The following is a 21,341-nucleotide window of genomic DNA, read 5'->3' on the forward strand; positions in this document are numbered from 1 at the left end:
TGAGTGCATATGCTTCTCTCTCCGCCTCCAACACGAGTTTTACTGCCTGGATTTGTTTTTGCTAGCTTAATGGATGCTTAATGGTACCTTGGAGCTGTCTTTAATGTGTGTCTTTAATTACGAGGGAGGCCGGCAACCCCAGGTCTTGGAGCTGGGTCTCCCCAGGCTTGCTAACTGGGTGCTAGATTCCAGCCTTGCTCTCCTGCCAGACAGCAACAAGGCAGTGGGAGGGAAGACGATGCAGTTTTCAGAGTCTGAGGACGTCGGTTTACCCTCAGGCCCCCTACTTACCCCATCCCCCTTTGAGCCTCACTTTCCTTGTCTCTGAAATAGGAAGTCATTTGTTCAAAACCATTAATTTGGCTGCTTTCTATATCTTGGCTCCACCACTTCCTGGTTGTAGGGTCTTACGTAAGTGACTTAACCTCTCTGTGTGTCAGTTTCTTCATCATAAAAGGGGGATGATAATAATAGTACCGGTATTTTACAGCTGTGGAGGGGATTCAGTGATAATACATGCACAGAGCAGAGCTGGCACAGGTAAGTGGTCAGTAAATGTTGGCACTCTCATGGTTTCTGTGGCTTGTGTCCAGACTGTAGCCGTGGATGGCCCGACAACGTCTCAGCCCTCAGGGAGCTTCCACTCCAGTGGGGAACAAACAAAGCAAACAAGGGAAGATACAGAGTGGAATAAGGCAGCGTTGAATAAACTCAAAAAGTTGGGAGGCTTTGGCTAGAAATAAATGATAAAGATTTATTCAAGGGTCTTAGGGTTTATAAACCGGAAACACAACTAGGCAATATCCAGAGTGTTCCAAAGAAGAGAGAAGAGCTGAGTTCTTAGAATAAAAAGTACATTCTTGAGAAGAATCAGTCCTGCCTTCTTAGCCTCTGGATTGGTCTGAGATGGTTCCTCTAGATGACCGGTGGTCTGGATGGTCTGGATACTGGGTGTCTGGTGGTCTGGATAGTGAATACTCTTTCCTTAGTCCTTCGGGGGTAATCAGAGGGTTATCTGGAGGTCTGATGTACATCCAGGCATTGACTCAGGACTGAAAAGTTCAAAAGTTTAAGCTCCCAGGCTAGTTAAAGCAAAAACAGAATCGTTTCCTTGTGCCTCAACCTACTTGAGTTTAGTAATTTAGCAGCTTGACTATAGTGACTCCATTTTATTTCTTCAATGTTTCCCTTTTGATCAAGATTTTTTCTCTCAGAAAACATCATAAATTAAACAAAACATTTTAAAGTTCCTCGATGCCAAGGTGCCAATGCCTTTCTTGGGTCTATCGTGTCCCCTGGAGAGGGGATATGGGCCAGAGACATCTATGGGTCTTATAACCAGCTCAATATTTGCGCCAATTTTTAGGTTGAAGTATTAGGAAAGGACCCATTAAGACATTATTATTATATATTGTTTCTGAAACCAGTCTCAATCCTGAGAATAGGTCAGTTCAGTTAGACAGTGGTCTCTCATTTCAGGCGGTGCTGTTGAAGGTGGCTGGCTCCCTAAGTTAGGCCTGTGGTACAAGCAGTCAGGTATTTAACATGAGGAAACAAAAGAAAAGCAATAGTTAATAATTATAGTTAACAATGGTTAACTATAATCCTAGTTTCTGAGTTCTGAAGGCAGCTAGTCGAGAAGATTTCTAGGTATCTGGCTTGAAGTATCTACCGATGGAGTGAAGGCAAGCAGTGACAATTTGATAGATTCTTCTGGTTTGCTGTTTGAATGTCTCTCGTGACTCTTCTGCCACAGGCGTGAAGATTGTGTGTGTATGAGCCCTTGTGATTTCTCTGAAGTTTATATCGAAGGTCATAGTGAGAGGCTGGAACTTGATTCAAAGTACAGGGAGAAGCCACTGGAGGGTTTAAAGAGGGAAGGGTCATAAGCCAGTTAATATTTTTAAACGACTCCTTGGGTGCTGGGTGGAGGCTGCCTGGAGGAGGACTGGTGCCAGCATCCCAGCTTTGGTAAGAGGCTTAGGGTGAGGTAGGGTGCGGACACCCTGGGGAGAGCAGGAAGGGAGAGTTGGCTAACAGTCAGGTAGTGGGGGGTTGGGCTCTCGTCAACTGCTGAAGCCCCGACGTCCTGGGCACCTGGCCTGGCACTGGGCAGATGGTCCTGGTCCCCGCCCTCCCAGGCCCTGGCTTCCCACTATCTCCTCTAACCTGTGCAGCTCATTTGGGCCACTGCCAGGCATTTTTGCTCTTTTCTAGCTCTGGCTCCACTATTTCTACCCCCAAATGGTTGGTGGGACAACCCACCCCATCTCAAACACTTGGGTGGGGAGGAGAGAGTCCCTCAGACCCAAAACCAGAGGGCCAGGAACCCAGAAGGCCTTGGAGCCTGTTTTTGTTTTCAGTTCTTGGGCTTAGGGCCCTGTACCAACTTGTTAGGGAGCTGGGCCCCAGCCAGGCTGCTGGGATGCTAGGCAGTGTTCTGGGCCCATCACAGATGGGGAGAAAAAGCTGCTCTCTGACTCAGCCCTGGTTGGTCCCGGTCTCTGGCTGGACCTGGCCACCACCTACCCTGGATTCCCTGAGCCCCAGTGCCCTTCTGCTCTGGCCTTTGGGGTCAGACCAGGGCTCTCCAGAACTCACAACCAGAAGGGAACTGGGAGGTGGAGTCCTTTTACCCCCGCGCTGTGCAGATGGGAAGCTGAGCCCCAGAGGGAGGACACTGCAGGGAGACAGCGGCAATTGACTACATTGTCTGTTTGTCTGCTGTCTTTCTCTGCTTCTTGCCCACCTTGTGGGTCCTCATGCCGGCCTCAGTGGGCACTGGACTCCCTTAAAAAACTGCCAGAAAAAGCCATCTGAGCAGGGCAATCATGATGGCACTGTTAGTAATAGCAAAAGATGTAAATATTTTAAATATTTGTCAACAAGACAGTTTAAATGATGGTGGGATAGCAACATGGTAGAATATACTACACAGCCATTAAAAAGGCCAAGGCCAATGGTTCTGAACAGAAATGAAACAAATTGCAAAATATATTGAGAAGCAAGGAGGTGCACAGCTGTGGGTGTGGTTGCAACCACCCATTCTAGATGGACACAGGCAGCTGAATCTCAGAAGCACACCAAATGCTAAGGGGGGATCAGGGCCTGGGGGATAAGAGTGATGACAGGGAGACTTGGTTTTTTTCTCTATACCCTTATGCACTCTTTTCTTTTTTATAAATTAAAGTTTATTGGGGTGACAATTGTTAGTAAAGTTACGTAGATTTCAGGTGTATAATTCTGTAATACATTATCTATATCTCACATTGTGTGTTCACCACCCAGAGTCACTTCTCTTTCCATCATCATATATTAGACCCCGTTTACCCTCTTCTAGAGACCCCCCCCCACCCTGAGGCACTCTTGATATTTCTTTTTTCTTTCTTCGTTTTTTTAAAGAGGGAGCAGCTCACAGTGGCCCATGCGGGGATCGAACCGGCAACCTTGGTGTTATTGGCACCACGCTCTAACCAACTGAGCTAACCGCTCACCCCACTCTTGACATTTTTGATCACGTATCTGAAAAATCTTATGAAGGAAAAATCTACCCAAAGGAGAGGGACCACTTCCAGCCTCTGATGAACGCCCTCCACAGCTAACTGAGCATCAAAATCCCAGGATCTCTGCGTCAGTGGATGAGGGAACCCCTCTGAAGCCTCCTCCCACCCCCATGCCCCCAACCGCCCCAACTGCCTGACTCAGCTGAACCAAGTCAGAGAACCAGACTGATGTGCAGCCAGGCGTGTCTGGAGTGACGGATGTGAGAGCAATTGGTGACACGGCCCCTGCCTCTGCGGAAGGGTGTGCAAGACTCGGAGACATTGAGCAAGGCAGGGGCCATCGGTGGCCAGGAGATGAGGCCCGGTCATCAGGCTCTGAGAACCCCAGCAGGTGCTCTGGAGGACTTCCTGGGCTGGAATCCCCAGGGAATGCAAACAGAAGATTCACAGATGGTCAAATTAGGAGGAATCCTTGATCTCATTAATACTAAACGTAATAACCACCCCAGGGACTATTCAATGAACGCTCCTGGAATCCTCATGACAACTTTCTAAGAGGATAATACTCATTTCAGATGCATCTCGGGAGGGTTAAACAAGGGGCCTCCTACTATTTGGGGGTTAAAGAGTGCTTTGCTGGGCGGTGGGGCGGGGGAACACCGGTTAGGTCAATTGGTTAGCACGCGGCGCTCTTAACAAGGTTGCCGGTTCGATTCCCACAGGGCCACTGTGAGCTGCGCCCTCCACAACTAGATTGAAATAACTACTTGACTGGGAGTGGATGGGTCCTGGAAAAACACACTTAAATAAGTAAAAAAAGTTTATTAAAAAGGAAAAAAAGAAAGGCCTTTGTACACCTGAAACTAATTTAAAAAAAAAAAGAGTACTCCACTGTTGCCTCTGGGGTTTCCTTCTAGGCTGCTGACGCCCTTTCTGCAGGGTTTGATGCTTTTGAAGTGTGGGCACGTGCTGGCAATGACAACTATGTCAGCACTGCGGCCAGCCAGTAGTTACTCTACCGTGCAACCTGACTTCAGAGATTTAAATGTGAGAAATGAAGTGTCTTAGAATCAACGAAGCACAAATAATTTCTGAACTTTCCACTGGCCATGCTTCCAGCTGCCAAAGAGCCCTTGCACATTCTGTTCCTGCTGCCTGGAATGCCCTTCCTTCCTTCTCACTTTGCCTAATTAACCCAGTCATCCCTGATCTCAGCTCCGTCATCTAGCCCCTTCCAGAGGCCTTTCCTCACCATCCCCTTAAGTGAAATCCCTGCCCCACCCATGCACGCTGTACCATTGCAACGTTACACTTGGAGTGTGAGCGTGCTTTTTTTGGGTAGCTGTCTCCCAGGTGTACTGTGCATCCCACAGGGACAGGGACTATGTAGCTTATTATTATATCCCAGTACCCGGCACTGGAGTGAGCTGGTGAATGAAAGAATGAACAGAGAACCCACAGTCAGCAGTGGGGGAACAGGGAGGTTCCGGCCTGTTTGTCTAAGAGACACATGCTGCTGGTCTCTCTGCATTGAACCGTTTTCCTCAGAGGCCAAAGTTCTACCCACTTCTTTTACAGACAGGAAACTGAGGCCAGATGCCCTGTGTCTCAGTCCTGTGTGCGTAGAATATGGGGGAGGGTGGCGTTCTGAGGTGGCTTGCTGGGGGAGGTGGCATCTGAGCCAGGCTTCACAGGTTGGGCAGCAGTTTGGATAAGTTGGAGAAATATAAAGGAGAAAGAAAGCCGGCAAATGAGAAGATGCAGGTGTGGACCCTCAGACTTACCCTGCAAAGCTTGGAGCTTGCTCAGAGGCCCTGGAAGGTGCAAAGCCAAGGTCACTCTTTTGGGTTTCAAGTTGGAAATGGAGGCCTCTCTTCAGAGAGACGGAGGACTCGCCTGCCATTGTCCATCGAGTCTGGAGAGCTGTGGGCATTGCTCCTGGGGGGCCCCCAGCCCCACCATCCCCTGTTAATCTCCAGCCCTGCCAGAGATGCTGGGAGGATGCAGCGTGGCAAAGTGGGGGCTGAGGCAGGACTCTGGGGGTGCACAGGCCGGCACGCACCCGGAAGGAGGAAGCTGCAAGGGTGTCTGTGGCTGGGCCCGGGATCTCCCACTCGGGGACTTCCTCTTCCTTTCAGGGCAGGTATTGCTGCCGCAGTGGGGCCAACACCCTGACCCAGCATGGATGGGGGCAAGGGGCCCAGACTCAGAGACTTTCTGAGTGGGAGCCTGGCCACCTGGGTGAGGTAGCAGGTGGAAAGGGGCTGGGGAGGGGAAGTGAACAGTAGTGAGGGGCTGGTGTTGGGGTGGGGGGAGGGTGGGGCAGAGTTGGGGTCTGAGGGGGGTGGACTCAAATGTGACGCTGAAGTCCAGGCAGCTTTGGGGCAGGAAAAGGGGTGCAGCCCTCAAGGGCCAAAGACACTCAGGAATTTGGTGAGGGGTGTTGTGTGGGCTCAGGGGGGCATGTCAAAGGGGTTTAGAATTCACTCTGTTGTTGGGGGGCTCCCATCTGGGCCAGTTGACCTGTCTCTGTTCCCCACAGGCACTGGGACTGGCTGGGCTGGTGGGAGAGGCGGAGGAGCCAGAAGGGGAAGAGGAGGAGGAAGGAGAGGGGCCTCTTTGTCCCGAGAAGAGGTTCTTGCGTCTCAGCGATGGAGCCCTGCTCCTCCGGGTGCTGGGTATCATGTAAGGGGCCAGACTAGTGGTCGGAGGGGAGGGGCCGGGACAGGTTGATGGGCAGAGCCTGGCTGAGGGGAGGCAGATCCTCATTACCCCTCCTACCCATCAACCCCTGTGTTCACAGTGCCCCCAGCTCCCGAGGGGGCCCTCGAGTGATCAGGGGCCATGATGGTCCTGAAGCTTGGCGGGTGCGTAACCTGAACCACCTGTGGGGCCGACTGAGGGACTTCTACCAGGTGAGGTGTCAGGAGGGGGAGGCTGAACCTGTGAGCCCCCCGCCCCCCGCCCCCGCAGAAAGGCCCCTCTCATATCTTTACCCCTCTGCCCCCAGGAGGAGCTGCAGCTGCTGATCCTGTCGCCAGCCCCAGACCTCCAGACTTTGGGGTTTGATCCCTTTTCAGGTGCTCTCTCCCACCACCCCTTCCCGCGGCTACCCCCTCCCCCTCCTTGTTAACCCCTTGTGGCTTGTGCCCTGCAGAGGAGGCAGTGGAGGAGCTGGAAGGCATCCTTCGGCTGTTGCTTGGGGCATCAGTGCAGGTGAGCAGGGGCGGGAAGGACAGGGTCCAGCTTTGGCTGCAGACGTAGGAGACTCCTGCGCCAGCCTTCCCCTTCCTTGTCTCGCTGCAGTGTGAGCACCGGGAACTCTTCATCCGGCACATCCAGGGCCTCAGCCTGGAGCTCCAGAGTGAGTTGGCTGCTGCCATCCAGGAGGTACGGCTTTGGACTGGCGTCACCACCTGGGGACACTGTGCTTCCCCAACTTCTTAGGCTGAACTGCTCTCCCTACTCACCCAGGTGACCCAGCCCGGGGCAGGCATGGTGCTGTCGTTGGCTGGGCCCGAGCCTGGGGAGCTGGCACCTCCAGAGCTGGAGATGTTGTCCCAGAACCTGATGGGGACACTATTGAGACTGGCACGGGAGCGTGATGTGGCGGCCCAGGTAGGAGGCAGCGGGGGCATCGAGGCCCAGGCGGAGGAATGGAAGGACCACCCCAGATGTGTGTGGGAGATGGGGGTTGAAGCCCAGGTGTGGGGCTGGAATTGGAGGTCTTGGGCCAGCAGGGCTACAAGAACCAGATTCAGCTTGTGGTGCTTGGGGGCAGATGTGTGGGGCATAGGATGGGTTACTTCTGACCCCTCACCCGTGACCTCTCCCAGCGGCTGGCTGAACTGCTGCTAGAACGAGAGCCAGTCCCCTTGTTGCCTGAGGCTCCTGCTAGAACTCCTCTGGAGGGCCCCTCACACCACTTGGCCCTGCAGCTGGCCAACACCAAGGCCCAGCTGCGGCGCCTGCGTCAGGAGCTGTGAGTATGGCAGGAGGGAAGGGGACCTGGGGGAGAGGGGCAGATTAGGCCTGGATGGGGGGCCCAGCCCCATGGAAATGGGTGGGATGAGGCCTGGGAAGGGCTGGTGTTTGCTAGTCCCCAGGCCCCTCCAGCGACTTTCTTCCAGGGAGGAGAAGGCCGAACTGCTGTTAGACTCTCAGGTGGAGATGCAGGGCTTAGAGGCTGAAATTCGAAGGATCCGCCAGGAGGTGCGCTCAGATGCTCCCCACCAGTGCCCTATTCCCTAACCCTCTCCCCACAACTCCAGCGTCCCATTGCCTCCCTGAACCGGCTCCTTCGCATCCCCAATCCCTGCGGCCTGCGTTGGCCGTTCCCAGCTCCGCAACATCTGGCCCAGGCTCAAGCGCTGTCGGGACAAGCCAAGCGGGCCGAGCTGTATCGCGAGGAGGCAGAGATGCTGAGGGAGCGGGCCAGCCGCCTGCCCCGCTTGCAAGAGGAGCTGCGACGCTGCCGCGAACGGTTGCAGGCGGTGGAGGCCTGCAAGGGACAGCTGGAGGTGAGCGGGCAGGCGGGGCTGTGAGAGGTGGGGCTTGGGGAGGGGCGGGGTCTGGAGGCGGGCCTGCAGGGGATGGGTTGGTCCCTGAGGAGCGAGAAGGGAGAGTCAGGCCTTATGCAGGGAGCAGTCATGGCTAGGAAAAATGGGTGCGATAGTGTCCGGGGAAAGGCCCTCTGGAGGATGGGGCAGATGGAAGGGAAAGGTGGGGGTTGTAGGTAAGGTAAGTCCTGGGTAGAAGGGTGGGGCCAAGTGTAGGGGAGGTGGTGTCTGGAGAGAGCTCCTAACAGTGGGGCCTGATAAGTGGGCCTAGAAGGATGCCACCTTAGAAGGCAGTTCCTGGGGAGAAGAGGCAAGGCCTACATAGGAGAAGCGTGGGGCCAGGTTCTAGGGAAGTAGTACCCGGAGAGACCCTGGAGACTGGCAGGGCAGATGGAGGGGAGAGGTGGGGTCAGATGGGGGAAGGAGGCAGGGTCTGTGGCCCTGGAGTGCTGGGGTCAGCATCGCACCACTGGTTCTCGGTTCCACCCCCCTCCCTCCCCCAGGAGGAGCGGGCACTCTCAGGGACTCTGGAGGCTTCGAAGGCACTGCTGGAGGAGCAGCTGGAGGCCGCTCAAGAGCGTTGTGCTCGGCTTCATGAGACCCAGCGCGAGAACCTGCTGCTGCGGACCCGGTTGGGCGAGGCCCATGCTGTGAGCTTGCCAGACTGCCCCCTGGTGAACCCACTGGTCCTTAGGATTCCCTAGTGATCCCTGTGACCCCTACTCCTGGTTTCCACTAATGACCCTCTAGCCCACATACTTGGTCTGGCCATGGTGGAGAGGGCTTGTCTGACTCTGCCCTCCCCCCAGGAACTGGACTCTCTGCGGCATCAGGTGGACCAGCTGGCAGAGGAGAATGTGGAGCTGGAACTGGAGCTTCAGCGGAGCCTGGAGCCATCCCCCGGCTCTCCTGGGGAGGGTGAGTGGGGCCCCAGTGGAGGGGATGGGGCTGGGGCTGGGGGCCTGCCTGTTTTCCTGCAGATGTGGTAGGGATGGCTTCTGACTTCACCCCCTTCTACCAGGTCTCTGGGGGTGTAGGGGGATAGGTGAGGAGCCAGGGAACATGCAGGGCGAAGGGTGGGAAGGAGTCCTGACCTCATCTCACACACTCCAGCACCCCTACCAGGAACAGCCCCCTCACTACATGATGAAGTGAGGGAGGCAGAGGCTGGGCGGCTGCGGACCCTGGAGCGGGAGAATCAGGAGCTTCGAGCCCTACTACAGATGTTGCACAGGCAGCCAGGTGGTCAGGTGAGTCCCCTCCCCCAACAATCCTAGTGGGTCTTTCCTGGTGACTTTCTCTGGGCTTGACCATCCTTCTCATGTGCCGTCAGCACCCCCTGCTGGAGGAGCAGAAGGAGGACTCCATGGTTCCAGAGCTGGCTGTGGCTCTTCAGACTTGCCTGGTCTCAGACCATGGTCCCCAGGGCTTGGTTGTCCAAGCAGGGGATGAAGGCCCCCAGGCCTTGGACCTGGCTTCCTCGGCATCAGGCTCAGCTCTCGAGGGGTTAGCTGAGTGTTCCCAGACATCTGATTCAGACCCTCAGGTGATGGAGAGGCCCCTCCAGACAGCTGCCATGGTTCCCCACACCTCAGACTTGATGCCCCAGGAGGCAGGCCTCACTGTAGAGACACAGGAGTCCCCGGAGAAGGCTGTGCATGGAGCCCCTCTCCAGGCCTCGGCCTCTGTGACCCCAGTTCAGTGTCCAGAGATCAAAATTCAGGCCCAGCTGTTGCCAGGAGGAGAGACTGGGGAGTCAGAGCCCGAGGCCCAGGGGCTAAGACAGGAGGTTCCTGAGAGCAAGCCTGGACCCTTGGAGCCCAGCCTCTGTGTGCAATTGGAGGAGCAAGAGACCCTAGGCCAGAGGCTGGACCTACCCAAGGGGCAAACAGAGGCCGGAGAGCATGAACAAAGGCTGGAGGGGATGGTTGGGGACCTAGCCCAGCAAAAACCACAGCAGAAGCCTGAAGTGACTCCCAAGGCCCAGGTCTTGGAGGGGACAAGCCCAGGGGAGATACTGGCCAGTGGTGCCCCAGAGCAGGAGGCCCTCAGGGAGGAGGCAGTGCGGCTGAGGAGAGAGGCTGAGGCCCTTCGAGCTGAGCTGGAGGCCCAGGCCCGGAGGCTGGAGGCCCGAGGCCTGGAGGTTGCTCGCCTCTCCGAGGAGCTGGCTCAGGCTCAGAGGGCAGAGGCTGAGGCCCACCAGGAGGTGGAGGCCCAGGTCCAGGAGCAGGCCCGGCTACAGGAGGCAGTGGAGGCAGCTGGACGGGAGCTGGAGGCTGTGTCGCGCGAGCGGGAGGCACTGGCAGAGGCACTGGCAGCCACAGGCCGAGAGCGGAGACAGTGGGAGCGCGAGGGACTCAGGCTGCGAGCCCGAGCTGAGGCAGCTGAGGAGCGTCTGCAAGTGCTGGAGAGCGAGGGCTGCCAGCACCTGGAGGAGGCCGAGAGGGAGCGCCGGGAGAGGCAGGCCCTCAAGGAGGTATGTGGGTGCTCACTGCCAGGGTCAGAAAACGGGGCTCAAGGCTAGTGGCTGGAGTTTGGGGTTATTAATTCCATCAGCAGCCCCTGAGTGCCCAGCACCGAGCTGGGACTGGAGATAAAAAGGCAAAGTCCATTCCTGTCTTCCAAAGGCACACCTTTTGGGACAGGCAGATGTCCTCTGCCTCTGATGGGGTATCTGTAGGAAGGAACAAGGTGTGGGCATGGAGCCAGAGTGCTGGGGTTTAAATCCTGGCTCTCTGACCACAGCAGTTCACTCACCTGCACCCCAATACTTCCTTCTGTAAAATGGGGGTATTCTTAGCTGGCTTGGCAGGTCTTCCGGAAGACCAAGTGAGATACTGGTGTAAGAGCCTCCTTTGTACTGGGCAAAGGCTCAAGCCGCACTGGTTATGAAGAACGAAGTGCTGTGGGAGCCCGCAGGAGAGGGAGCTGATCCCAGGGTGGGAACAAGGAGGTCTGAGGGAGCGTTCTGAGGAATGGTCAAGATTTCACTAGATGAGGAAGGAATTTTCATCCTGAGGGAACAGTCTGTGCAAAGACTGAAGGCATTAATGATGCTCAGGGGCCCAGGAGGAGTAGGGGAATGGGGGGCCAGAGAGGTGTGTTAGGCCAGCTTTTTAGGTGTTAATACTCCATCCCCAGGCAGGGAGAGCCACCCAAGGGTGTGGCAGACCTTTGTGAATCTGGGTTTCAGGAGGGTTACCTTGGTGTGCAGGGGTCTGGGGCCATTAGGAGGCAGTATCCATGGTCTAGGTGGCAGATGAAGCTGGCTGGTTTGGAACCAGAGATGGAGGAGAGAGAAGGTCTGGAAACCCCATTATTCATTCATTTAAGCATGTTAATGGGCATCTCCTTGGCTCCAGGCCCTGTACCAGGCAGGGAAGTGTTCCCATTTTGGGGTGGAGACAGGACCATGCAAAGAGCCACGGGGGTCCAGAAAGCACACTGGACTCAGGCTAGGGCATGTCAGGGAAGGTTTCCTGGAGGAGGGGAGAGAACGGCAGTGATCCAGGAGGAGGCGCAGGCAAGAGTTTGTAGGGGTGGAGTGTGAGGTGGGGAGTGGAGGGAGGTGAGAATTAATTAAGCAGTGTTTCTCTTGGGCAGGGCTTTATCTGTCTTCCAAGTGAAGGAAGGAGTTGTGGCTTTTTTCATGAGGGCAGTGGGAGCCACTGGAGGGTTTAAAGTGAGCAGAGAGGTCAGGGCCACGTGTTGAGAGGCTCCTCAGGGGGAAGTGGAGGAGATGACGAGGCAATGGGAAGGGTGTTTGGCACAGCGGGGCCCAGTGCTTCAGGGAACAGAGCATGTGCTGCACACAGGAATCGAATCTTCCTGCTGAGCAGTTTCCAGTTTCATCCCTGTTGTATTGACCAGATTACTGAGGTTCAGAAAGGAGGAAGAATTGGCTCCAAGGCTCCTACCAAGGGAGTGAAGTGGGGAGCACACTGTTGGGTTGACCCAGGGTTAGGCCTTGTGCACAGCAGGCCTGGGGAATGTGAGGTTTGGGGGTGCAGGTGAGAGGGCAAGGCTGAGAGGCTGTCTCTGTAGGATGTAACTTTGATGCTGTCGGGCAGACCTGGGTTGTAGCCTGGATCCCCTATCGGTTGTGTGGCTGGGGCAAGTTACTTAACCTTTCTGAGTCAGTTCACCTGTAAAACCGGAATAAAACTACCTGCCCCACCGGATGCTGTAAGATAATGAATGTGGAGAGATTGGGGCAGTATGGAGAGGCAATGCCAACAGGTGGGCAGTGAAGGTGAGGGTGGGGCTGGCCAGCTGGAAGAGCCGGCTCTGAGGACTGACAGGGTGGAAGAGGCTGAGGACAGAGTGGGGAATTTTGTGAGATTTCCTGGTGGGAGCAGTTCCTGGTGATAATTGGGTGTGACATAGGAGGTGGTGGCCATCCAGGGGGAGGTCAGGGAACCAAGGGCTGAGGGCGTTGTCCACGTGGGCCTTCTGAGTTAGGTGGGCAGGAGGTGCACTGGAGGTGGCACTGACAGTTGTGGCCAGGGCCTGGAGGAGGGTAGGGCAGGGATCTGGCCTGAGCTTCAAGTCTCCTTCATTGTACTACTAGTCTTCATACCCTCAGCCTATGGGCTCTAGTGGCTGCTGGCAGCAGGGCATCATGGGACTTGTAGTTTTTTCGGTGACAGGCAGTGGCCAAGGGTGTCTGGAAGTGCATTGACCCTGGGGGGAGGCTCTGGTGGGGTTGCTAAGCCAGGAAGATGAGAGAAAAGGCTGTAGACTTGGTTTCCAGAGGCAGGATTTGGCAGGGAGCTGGTCAGAATTGGCCCTTCCCTGTGGTTTCATCTTGCCAGGGCCCCCACACTTCACAGTGGTTTGGCCTATCTCCCTCCAGGGCCCACAGGTCAAAGTGGGCCCCCTTTCCACATGGTGTAACCCAACTGCCAGAGGCCGCCTGGCCCCAGCATCTCTGCCTTCTCCCTCCCAGGCCCCACTGTGGTCAGGCCTGGTGTTCACCAAGTTCCTGTCTTCTGTTATCATCCCCTGTGGACAAGGGTGCTTCCAGACCTGCCTCCACTGAGCCCCTCTTTCCCTCACATGGCCAGTGTGGCCTCAGCACATAGGCCGCTTTCAGCTGTCACTGGGCACCTGAGGAACCATGGGCTTAGAAAGGTGAAGACACTTGCCCAGCAAATGTCTCTCACCCCTAGCCCAGGGGCCTCCCTCACACCCTGCCAGGCTTATAATTCCCAGGTCTTTCATACCCACTCTGCAAGGTGACCTTTTTACAGATGGGGGAGTAGAGGCCCAAAGGGTTAAAGATGTTTGTCTAGTGTGACAGAGCAAGGACAGAAAGCCAGGTTTTCTGACTCTTAGACCTCTGTATCCCGCCCTCCCCTGCCTCCAGGTGAGGGTGGTGGTTTGTTCTTCTGGCCCTGAGCCTGCTCTGCCTGCCTCTAGGAACTAGAGAAGGCCGTGGTACGGGGCCAAGAGCTGGGGGCCCGGCTGGAGCATCTGCAGAGGGAGCTGGAGCAGGCGGCTCTGGAGCGCCAAGAATTTCTTCGGGAACAAGAGTTCCAGCACCAGAGGTGGGGACATTGCCTGAGGGTCAGAGAGGGCCAGGCAAGGGCTTAGGGAGGGGTATATGCCAAAGCTTCTTCTGGCAGGTACCAGAGCCTGGAGCAGCTGCTGGAAGCTGAGCTGCAGGCAGCAGCTACCAGCAAGGAGGAAGCGCTGATGGAGCTCAAGACAAGGGCCCTGCAGCTGGAAGAGGAGCTGTTCCAGGTGACGCTGCAGCCCTGGGAACTGGGGGCCTTGCCCCACTCCTCCCTCCATTTTGCGTGCAGACGTCCAGGACCGCATGGGCTCTGGTTCTTCCAGTGCCTCCTCTGGTCTTGTCCCCTGATTCTTAGCCAGTTGCTCACCGTGTGGCCCCTTATGGGGCCTGTTGGAGGGAGCACTGTGCTGAGAGTCAGGCTGACTGCCCAGACCAGGTGGTCTTCTGGGGGCCTTGTCTCCCCATTCCTCAAATGGACAGAACCCAGCTTTGCTCTGAGGTGACTGCTGTGTCTCTCGCTTAGGCCCTACCACTTCCTACCGTGCTTCCCTGAAAAATAAGACCTAGCCAGACCATCAGCTCTAATGCGTCTTTTGGAGCAAAAATTAATATAAGACCCAGTCTTATGTTATATTATATTATACCTGGTACTATATTATATTATATTATACCCGGTATTATATTATATTGTATTGTATTATATTATATTGTATATATTATATTATATTGTATATATTATATTATATTATATTATATTATATTATATTATATTATATTATATTATAACCCAGTCTTATATTAAAATAAGATCTGGTCTTATTTGCTCCAAAAGACGCATTAGAGCTGATGGTCCAGCTAGGTCTTATTTTCAGGGAAACACAGTAGTGTGCTCAATTACTGTTGTTGTTTCTGACACCCCTGCAATGTGTGGGCTCAGTGCTCAGCACTGGGGTGTGGTGGGGCCCAATACTGGACCTCCACCCTCAGGGAACTCACAGTCCACCTAGGACAGAGGCAAGAAAACAGGCAACCATCACACGGTGCCAGGGGCCAGTGGGCACCCAGCAGACCTTGCTGGCATGTGTGGTGTTGGTCAGGGGAGGTTTTCTGGAGAAAGCAGTGTTGAAACTGGGTCCCAGAGGAAGAGTAGGGTGTGCAGGAGAAGCAGCACGGGCAAGGGCGCCTGCTGCCGAATGAAGAGGAGGTAACAAGGTCAGGATGGAGAGTGACAGAACTGCGGGAGCCAGGAGTGCAAGGCTGTGGGGTAAGGGTCCACGGGTTCAGGTCTCTGTGCCATCCCCAAGTGCTGCCACTCCCCTGCGTGACCTCCCACGGCCGTTCCTTGCAGCTGCGCCAGGGCCCTGTGGGGCTAGGGCCCAAGGAGCACGCTGAGCCGAGGATCACGGAGGCCCAGAGTGGGCGGCTCATTGAGGTGGAGCGCAGTGTGAGTGGTGGACCGTGGTGGGCATGGGGTGGGGTGGTGAGGGGAGCAGTGACCTGGCCCTTCCTAACCCCCCTCCCTGCTGGGCAGAATGCAACACTGGTGGCTGAGAAGGCGGCTCTGCAGGGGCAGCTGCAGCTCCTGGAGGGGCAGCTGGGAAGCCTGCAGGGGCGTGCCCAGGAGCTGCTGCTACAGAGCCAACGGGCACAGGAGCACAGCAGTCGCCTGCAGGTGTGTGGCAGCCGGGTACCTTGTCCCTCATCCCACCCTGCCCACTTACTACTGCCCCCTGCCCTAGTCTCAGATCCGTGCCCCCTGACCCCAGCCATCCCATTCTGCACCCCTCTTTCCCACCCCTGCCCACTTCTACTTGCCCCTTCCCCTGACCCTTCCTCCTTCGCTTGTTTTTACCCCCATCTACCTGCCCCCAGCCCCCACATCTGTGCCCATGTTGCCCAATCTCCAGCCCTCTTCTCCACAGCTAGCCATTAGTTCCTACTGCTTTCCCTGCCACCCCAGCCCCATCTGTCCCGTCTCTGCCTTGTGTCTCCTGCCCTTGCCTCCACGGCCTGGCACCAGCACCCGTCTCTGTGACACCGCTCCCCTCTCCTTGTCTATTAACCTCGGCCTCTGCCTCTGGCTCCAGGCTGCCCCCACCCAGCTCTCTGCCTCCTCCATAGTTTTCTCTCCTCCTCTGCCCTGCCCCCTCTCCCTTACCCCATTTCTGGCCTGGGGTTCCACCCCTGTAGTCCCTGCCCCCTCCTCTGCCCTAGGCCGAAAAGTCTTTACTGGAGATGCAAGGCCAAGAGCTGCACAGGAAGCTGGGGGCATTGGAGGAGGAGGTGCTGGCAGCGCGGCGGTCCCAGGAGGAGACCCGAGGGCAGCAGCAGGCCTTGCTGCGGGACCACGAGGCCCTGGCTCAGTTGCAGCGGCGGCAGGAGGCCGAGCTAGAGGGACTGCTGGCCCGGCATCGTGACCTCAAGGCCAACATGCGGGCGCTGGAGCTGGCCCACAGGGAGCTGCAGGGCCGGTGAGTCTCCCCCAAGCAAGCTCCTCTCCCCCCCAGGGAAGCCACCACCTAAACCTAAAGCCCCACTTCCGTTGCTGTACCCTTGTCAAGAGTGGTGGGCACCTGGCACGGTGTTCTGCCCTGTGGCTTTGCTGGGAACCTATGCTTAGGAGATGGCAGATACCCAGGTCCAGGCAGTACAGCTGCCTGCTTGCCCCAGCCCCAGGCCCCTGCAGCCCTCTCAGCCCCTGTTCATCCCAGGCACGATCAGCTGCAGGCCCAGAAGGCCAGTGTGGAGGCGCAGGAGCTGGCCCTGCTGGCAGAGCGCGAACGCCTGATGCAGGATGGCCATCGGCAGCGGGGCCTGGAGGAAGAGCTTCGGAGGCTGCAGAGCGAGCATGACAGGTACCATCTGTGGCGCAGCCTGTTCCCTCTTGGGCCAGTTCTCAGTGTTTCCCTCTGTGAAGTGGGTTAGTGGCGAGTCAGTCTCTGTCGTTGTGTGTGGGTATCCTGCTTAGCCTCCTCTGGCCCTCATGAGGGCCCTGGGGGGTGGTGAGCCCCCTTAGAGAGCAGCTCTCCTTGCCTCCGCAGGGCTCAGACGCTGCTGGCAGAGGTGTCCCGGGAGCGAGGCGAGCTGCAGGGTGAGCGTGGGGAGCTGCGAGGCCGGCTGGCACGGCTGGAGCTGGAGCGGGCACAGCTGGAGGTGCAGAGCCAGCGACTGCGCGAGTCCAACCAGCAGCTGGACCTGAGTGCCTGCCGGTTGACCACGCAGTGCGAGGTGTGGTGAGGGGTGGGCGGCAGCCAGGGTGGGGTTGGAGGGGGTTGGGGGTGGAAGGTGGCCACCTTGAGCCCCGCTAAACTCCCAGCTGTCCTACCGCCTACCCTGACAGCTGTTAACAGAGCTGCGGAGCGCCCAGGAAGAGGAGAACCGGCAGTTGCTGGCCGAGGTGCAGGCCCTGAGCCGGGAGAACCGTGAGCTCCTGGAGCGCAGCCTGGAGAGCCGGGACCACCTGCACCGTGAACAGCGCGAGTACCTGTGAGCAGGCTGGTGGCGGGGGGTGGTGGTGATGGGTGGTGGGTGGGCACAGCATGCTGCAGGGAGCTGGAGCGCATCCTGGGGACCCCTTTGGTGGTTCAGGGCGAGATGCCTGGGGAGGTCCTGGGTAAAAGGCTGGGGTTGACCCCAGGGTGTTGGGGCAGTGGCAGTGTATTACCCCATATAGGAGTGTGTCAGTGTGCTACCAACCAGCAGGGCTATACCTGCTAGAACCTGAGCCTTGCTCTTGCCGGGGCCTCATGCCACCCCTTCCCTCCCATCCCTCCAGCGACCAGCTCAACGCCCTGCGTCGAGAGAAACAGAAACTGGTAGAGAAGATCATGGACCAGTACCGTGTATTGGAGCCTGGGCCCCTGCCCCGGATCAAGTGAGTGGCCCCTCCACCTCTGGGCTGGGGTCCTCCCAACCTGACCCCTGCCTGCCCTCTGACCCTGGCCCAGATCAGGTGCAGGATCAATGAGGGTTTGCCTGGCCTTTGCATCCCCGACAATGGCCTTTTGTCCCTCCTTCCTCCCTGGCCTTACCCACTCTTGTGCCCTCTTGCCCCCAGGAAGGGCAGCTGGCTGGCAGACAAGGTGAAGAGGCTGATGCGGCCCCGGCGGGAGGGAGGCCTCCATGGGGGGCCGCGCCCGTGGGCCGATGGGGCTGGCAGCACCGAGAGCCTGGGGGGCCCCCCAGAGATGGAGTTCTCCGAGGGCAGGGAGGCGGATGGGACAGGTGGGTCTGGGGGCCAGGTGACAAGGATGGTCCCTACCCCATGTCCTCTATTCCCGCTCTGGCGCCTACCAATGTCTCTGGTCTCTACCTTCCTGCATGGCTTACACAAATGCCCCCGCTGGCCTTCCTTGCTGCACCCTACCCCCCCAGATGGTGGCGCTTTGCTCTGCGTCCCTGCTGCGTCCCTTTCTTCTGGCACCTTCCTCCTGTCTGCGCTGCCACCTACCCAGTCCTACCCATCCACAGCAGTGCCTAGGACCTCGGAGCGGCAGGGGCCTTTAGTGAGCGGTCATTTATTCCAGTCAGCAGATGAGGAAACCGAGGCCCAGGGAGGGGAAGTGCCTTGCCCAAGGTCACACAGTGAGTTAGTGTCAGAACCAGCACAAGGTCCCGCCTCCTGTTGCCACCCTCATTCACCCAGACTCTCCCCCACCCCTGCAGCCTCCTTTCCCTGCCCGTGCTTCATTCTTCTACCCCTCTACTCTGCCCTGCCCCTCCTGTACTGCTCGGACACCCCCCAATGCCTGTGCGTCTTGCAGGGTCCCCCTCACCGGCACCTATGCGCCGGGCCCAGAGCTCTCTCTGCCTACGGGATGAGACCCTGGCAGGTGGGCAGCGGCGGAAACTCAGCTCCCGATTCCCAGTGGGGCGAAGCTCTGAGTCATTCAGCCCCGGGGACACCCCCCGGCAGCGATTCCGACAGCGCCGTCCAGGCCCCATGGCAAGTTCCCATGGCAAAGGTGAGGGGCAAAGGTCTCTGCCTCTACAAGCCCCCAACTTCCTGTGGACCTACCAACTCCTGGGGGAGGGGGCTTCCCTCCTGTCCCCTGTGTCGCTCCACAAGCCCTGCCTGCCTCTGGCCTGGTCCCTGTGGCCCAGCAGCTGCCTTGTGGCCCCCTAGGATCTGGCGTGGGATGGGATGGCTCCATTGAGACCCTGGAGGAACATGAAGCAGATGCCAGCCGAGAGGGTGAGTGGGGTATTTGCCCTGCGTGGGGCCCTGGCAGCCCTCATCCATCCATCCATTCATTTGACAATGAGCCTTTACTAAGTGCCAGGTGATGTGCTAGCAGGGGATACACAGCAGGGAACATTCTGGTGTGGGAGGCAGACAGTAAACAATATGCATAAAAATAACAATCATCTATAACAGCCCTGTTCAATAGCAGTAAGATATGAGCTACGTGTATAATTTAAAATTTTCTAGTGGCCTCATGAGAAAAAGTAAAAAGAGACAGGTAAAATTAATATTAATAACATATTTTATATAACTCAATAGGTCTGAACTATTACCATGTCAATATGTAGTAAGTGTAAAAAATCATTAGTGAGATATTTTACATCATTATTATTTTTTCATACTAAGTCTTTCAGGTCTAGAGGTATTTTACACTCAAGCACATTACGGTTCAGAGCACCCACCTCTCATTTGCTCAGTCACGTACTGGGCAGCTGAGCCCTAGAATGCTGGGAGGTGATAATGTTCTGGGGAAAAAGAGAGCAAGGTGAGGGGGGTCAGGAGCTCTGGGTGGGTGGGTTGTAGTTTTAATTAGGGTGCTCGAGGTAGGCCTCAGAGGGGACGGGAAGTTGGAGCAGAGACTACGAGGTGAATTTGTTGTGTGACATATCTGGGGAACAGCAATGCAGGCAGAGGGAGCAGCTGAGGCAAAGCGTGCCATGTTGGAGGCGGCCAGGCAGCCAGTGCAGCTGGGGTGAGGCAGGAAAGCTGAGAAGAGGATAGGGGGGTGGAGGGTGGGTACAAGTGCAGGGCCCTGTGGGCCACCAACAATGCTGGGAGTCCCCCAAGGGAGCGGGCTTGAGCTGAGCCTTTCCCTCCAGGCCTCGAGGTGCAGGAACCGGAGAAGCGTCCTCTCGCCCCTTCCCTCAGCCAGTGACACCGTGTGGACGGGGAGCTTGGGAGTGCAGGCACCTCGCCACTGGAGTCTCAGTGGGGGCCCCAGACAGCCCAATAATTCTGGGAGCCAGGGCCCCTGGGGCAAGTCCTTGGACAAGGAGGCTTGGGCCCCCAGGTCCTCCATGGCTGGCACTGGGGCCCTGAGATGGAGCTGGGACAAGCTTGTGGGCAGGGGGGATGGCGGGTCCCCAGGAGCAGCTCCTTGCCAGGGCTCTGGTTCTGCCATGTGGCCCTCACTGAGGAGGCGGTTTCTGGGGGACCCCCAAGATGAAGAAGGCAGGCAGGAGTGGACAAGAGAGACCCCTGCCCGGTCCAGGTGGGGAGCCAAGGAGCATCCCCTGGGGGCAGTGGCCTGGGCCTATTTCTGAGCCTCAGCTGGGCCATGAGGGACATGACAATAAAGCTGGGGTACAATGACCTGAATCTGCTCTCTGTGTACTGGCTGCATCCAGAGCCACAAGCCACCAGGGACACCTGCGGCCTGGAGTCTTCCTCTGCCAGTGGGGTCTCTGACTCCTGGCTTCCTTACCTGACACAGGGCAAAGAAGGGCTTTCTTCAGGGGAGGGGCCTGTCGGGCTTCCCCGGATGTCCCAGAGGGGTGGGGGGTTCTTGGGTAGCCAGCAGTGGGTGGGGCCTTAGTCTGGGTTCAGCCTTTGCTTAAAAGGTGGGCTTTGGGCTCTGGAGTGGGGGCAGTGAACCCCAGAGGCCCTGCCCTCCCCTCTTTGGCACCCTCTTCTCTCCTTTCACTTCTTCCTATCTCTTCATCATTTCTCCCCCACCCCTTTGGGGTTGAGCCCCTCCCCAGGGAGGTCACAGCCTGGTGGGTCACCTAGTGCCAGGGGCTGTCATGGAGGAACACAAGAAGTGAGAGGGACAGGACAGTCTCTGACCAGGGCCTGTAGGAGGGGGCAATTAGCCTGGGTGGCAGGATGTGACTCAAGGCACTGGGGCCTCCCAAGATAGGGAGGGGCTGCCCCGGGCTGAGGTGAGGCAGCCTGAATCTGGGGGTAGGCAGAGCTGGGAGGGGTGGCCAGACCAGCCTCCCCAGGGTGACCTGTAGCAGCCCGATTCATAGGGCTTCCACAACCCGCTTAGAAATAACCCACTGCTCTGCCTGCCTCCTCTTAGCCCCAGTTTCAGAGGCTGATAGCCTCTGTGGGAGCGGAACCCCAGGCCTCCAGCTGGAAGCCCTCTCCCATAGGCCTCAGGGTGGGGGCTTTGATGGTGGCCTACCCTGTTGGTGGCCCCTGTCAGTTGTCAGGGAGGGGAACGAGGCTCTGGAGGACAGACCAGTCAGGGCTCCAGGCTTGATGGAGAGGAGGCCATCCCTGTGAGGCTCATGTTCCTCCATGTTCCTTTTTGAGGCCTACTCTGGGCTCTGCATGGGCACCGTGCCAGGCTTGGGGATGACAGGGCAGAACCACGGGAGGGTGCGTGGCACTGGGTGGGATGTGGAGGGTGGCTGAGGCCTGAGGTGCTTTTACAGGTTGGTCTAAAGAGATTCGGTCACCCCTCCCAGTCATGGGGTGGGGCTTGGCTCCAGCACCCTCCCAGTGTCCCCTGTAGGTGCTCCCTGGGTAGGGGGAGCCCAGAGACAGGGCTTTGGTCCTCAGGGCACCTG

General features: G+C 57.2%; 1 protein-coding gene and 1 long non-coding RNA gene across 2 annotated transcripts; one reads left to right on the forward strand and one right to left on the reverse strand.

The window, feature by feature from the left end:
* Positions 1–734: 734 nt before the first annotated feature.
* On the reverse strand, positions 735–5,567 carry LOC141572283 (uncharacterized). Its single transcript, XR_012497625.2, has 2 exons — positions 5,288–5,567; positions 735–1,859 (listed from the first exon to the last, which is right to left on the reverse strand). It is a non-coding gene; the product is annotated as an uncharacterized LOC141572283 (long non-coding RNA).
* Positions 5,568–5,605: 38 nt separating this feature from the next.
* Positions 5,606–20,136, forward strand: CCDC88B (coiled-coil and HOOK domain protein 88B). The gene is made up of 27 exons (XM_074336575.2): positions 5,606–5,744; positions 6,046–6,188; positions 6,307–6,418; positions 6,514–6,583; positions 6,661–6,719; positions 6,810–6,893; positions 6,978–7,121; positions 7,340–7,485; positions 7,634–7,715; positions 7,865–8,023; positions 8,566–8,712; positions 8,872–8,980; positions 9,176–9,312; positions 9,396–10,538; positions 13,484–13,611; positions 13,690–13,807; positions 14,929–15,024; positions 15,112–15,252; positions 15,795–16,051; positions 16,292–16,435; positions 16,622–16,808; positions 16,921–17,066; positions 17,356–17,454; positions 17,638–17,804; positions 18,344–18,544; positions 18,706–18,774; positions 19,644–20,136. Exons 1-27 carry the CDS (start codon positions 5,685–5,687, stop codon positions 19,697–19,699), a joined length of 4,404 nt encoding a protein of 1,467 aa, XP_074192676.2. The 5' UTR covers positions 5,606–5,684; the 3' UTR covers positions 19,700–20,136.
* Positions 20,137–21,341: the final 1,205 nt, after the last annotated feature.

The sequence above is a fragment of the Rhinolophus sinicus genome, chromosome 14 (genome assembly GCF_057876585.1).
Source record: "Rhinolophus sinicus isolate RSI-liver-muscle chromosome 14, RSI-T2T, whole genome shotgun sequence".
Lineage (NCBI taxonomy): Eukaryota > Metazoa > Chordata > Mammalia > Chiroptera > Rhinolophidae > Rhinolophus > Rhinolophus sinicus.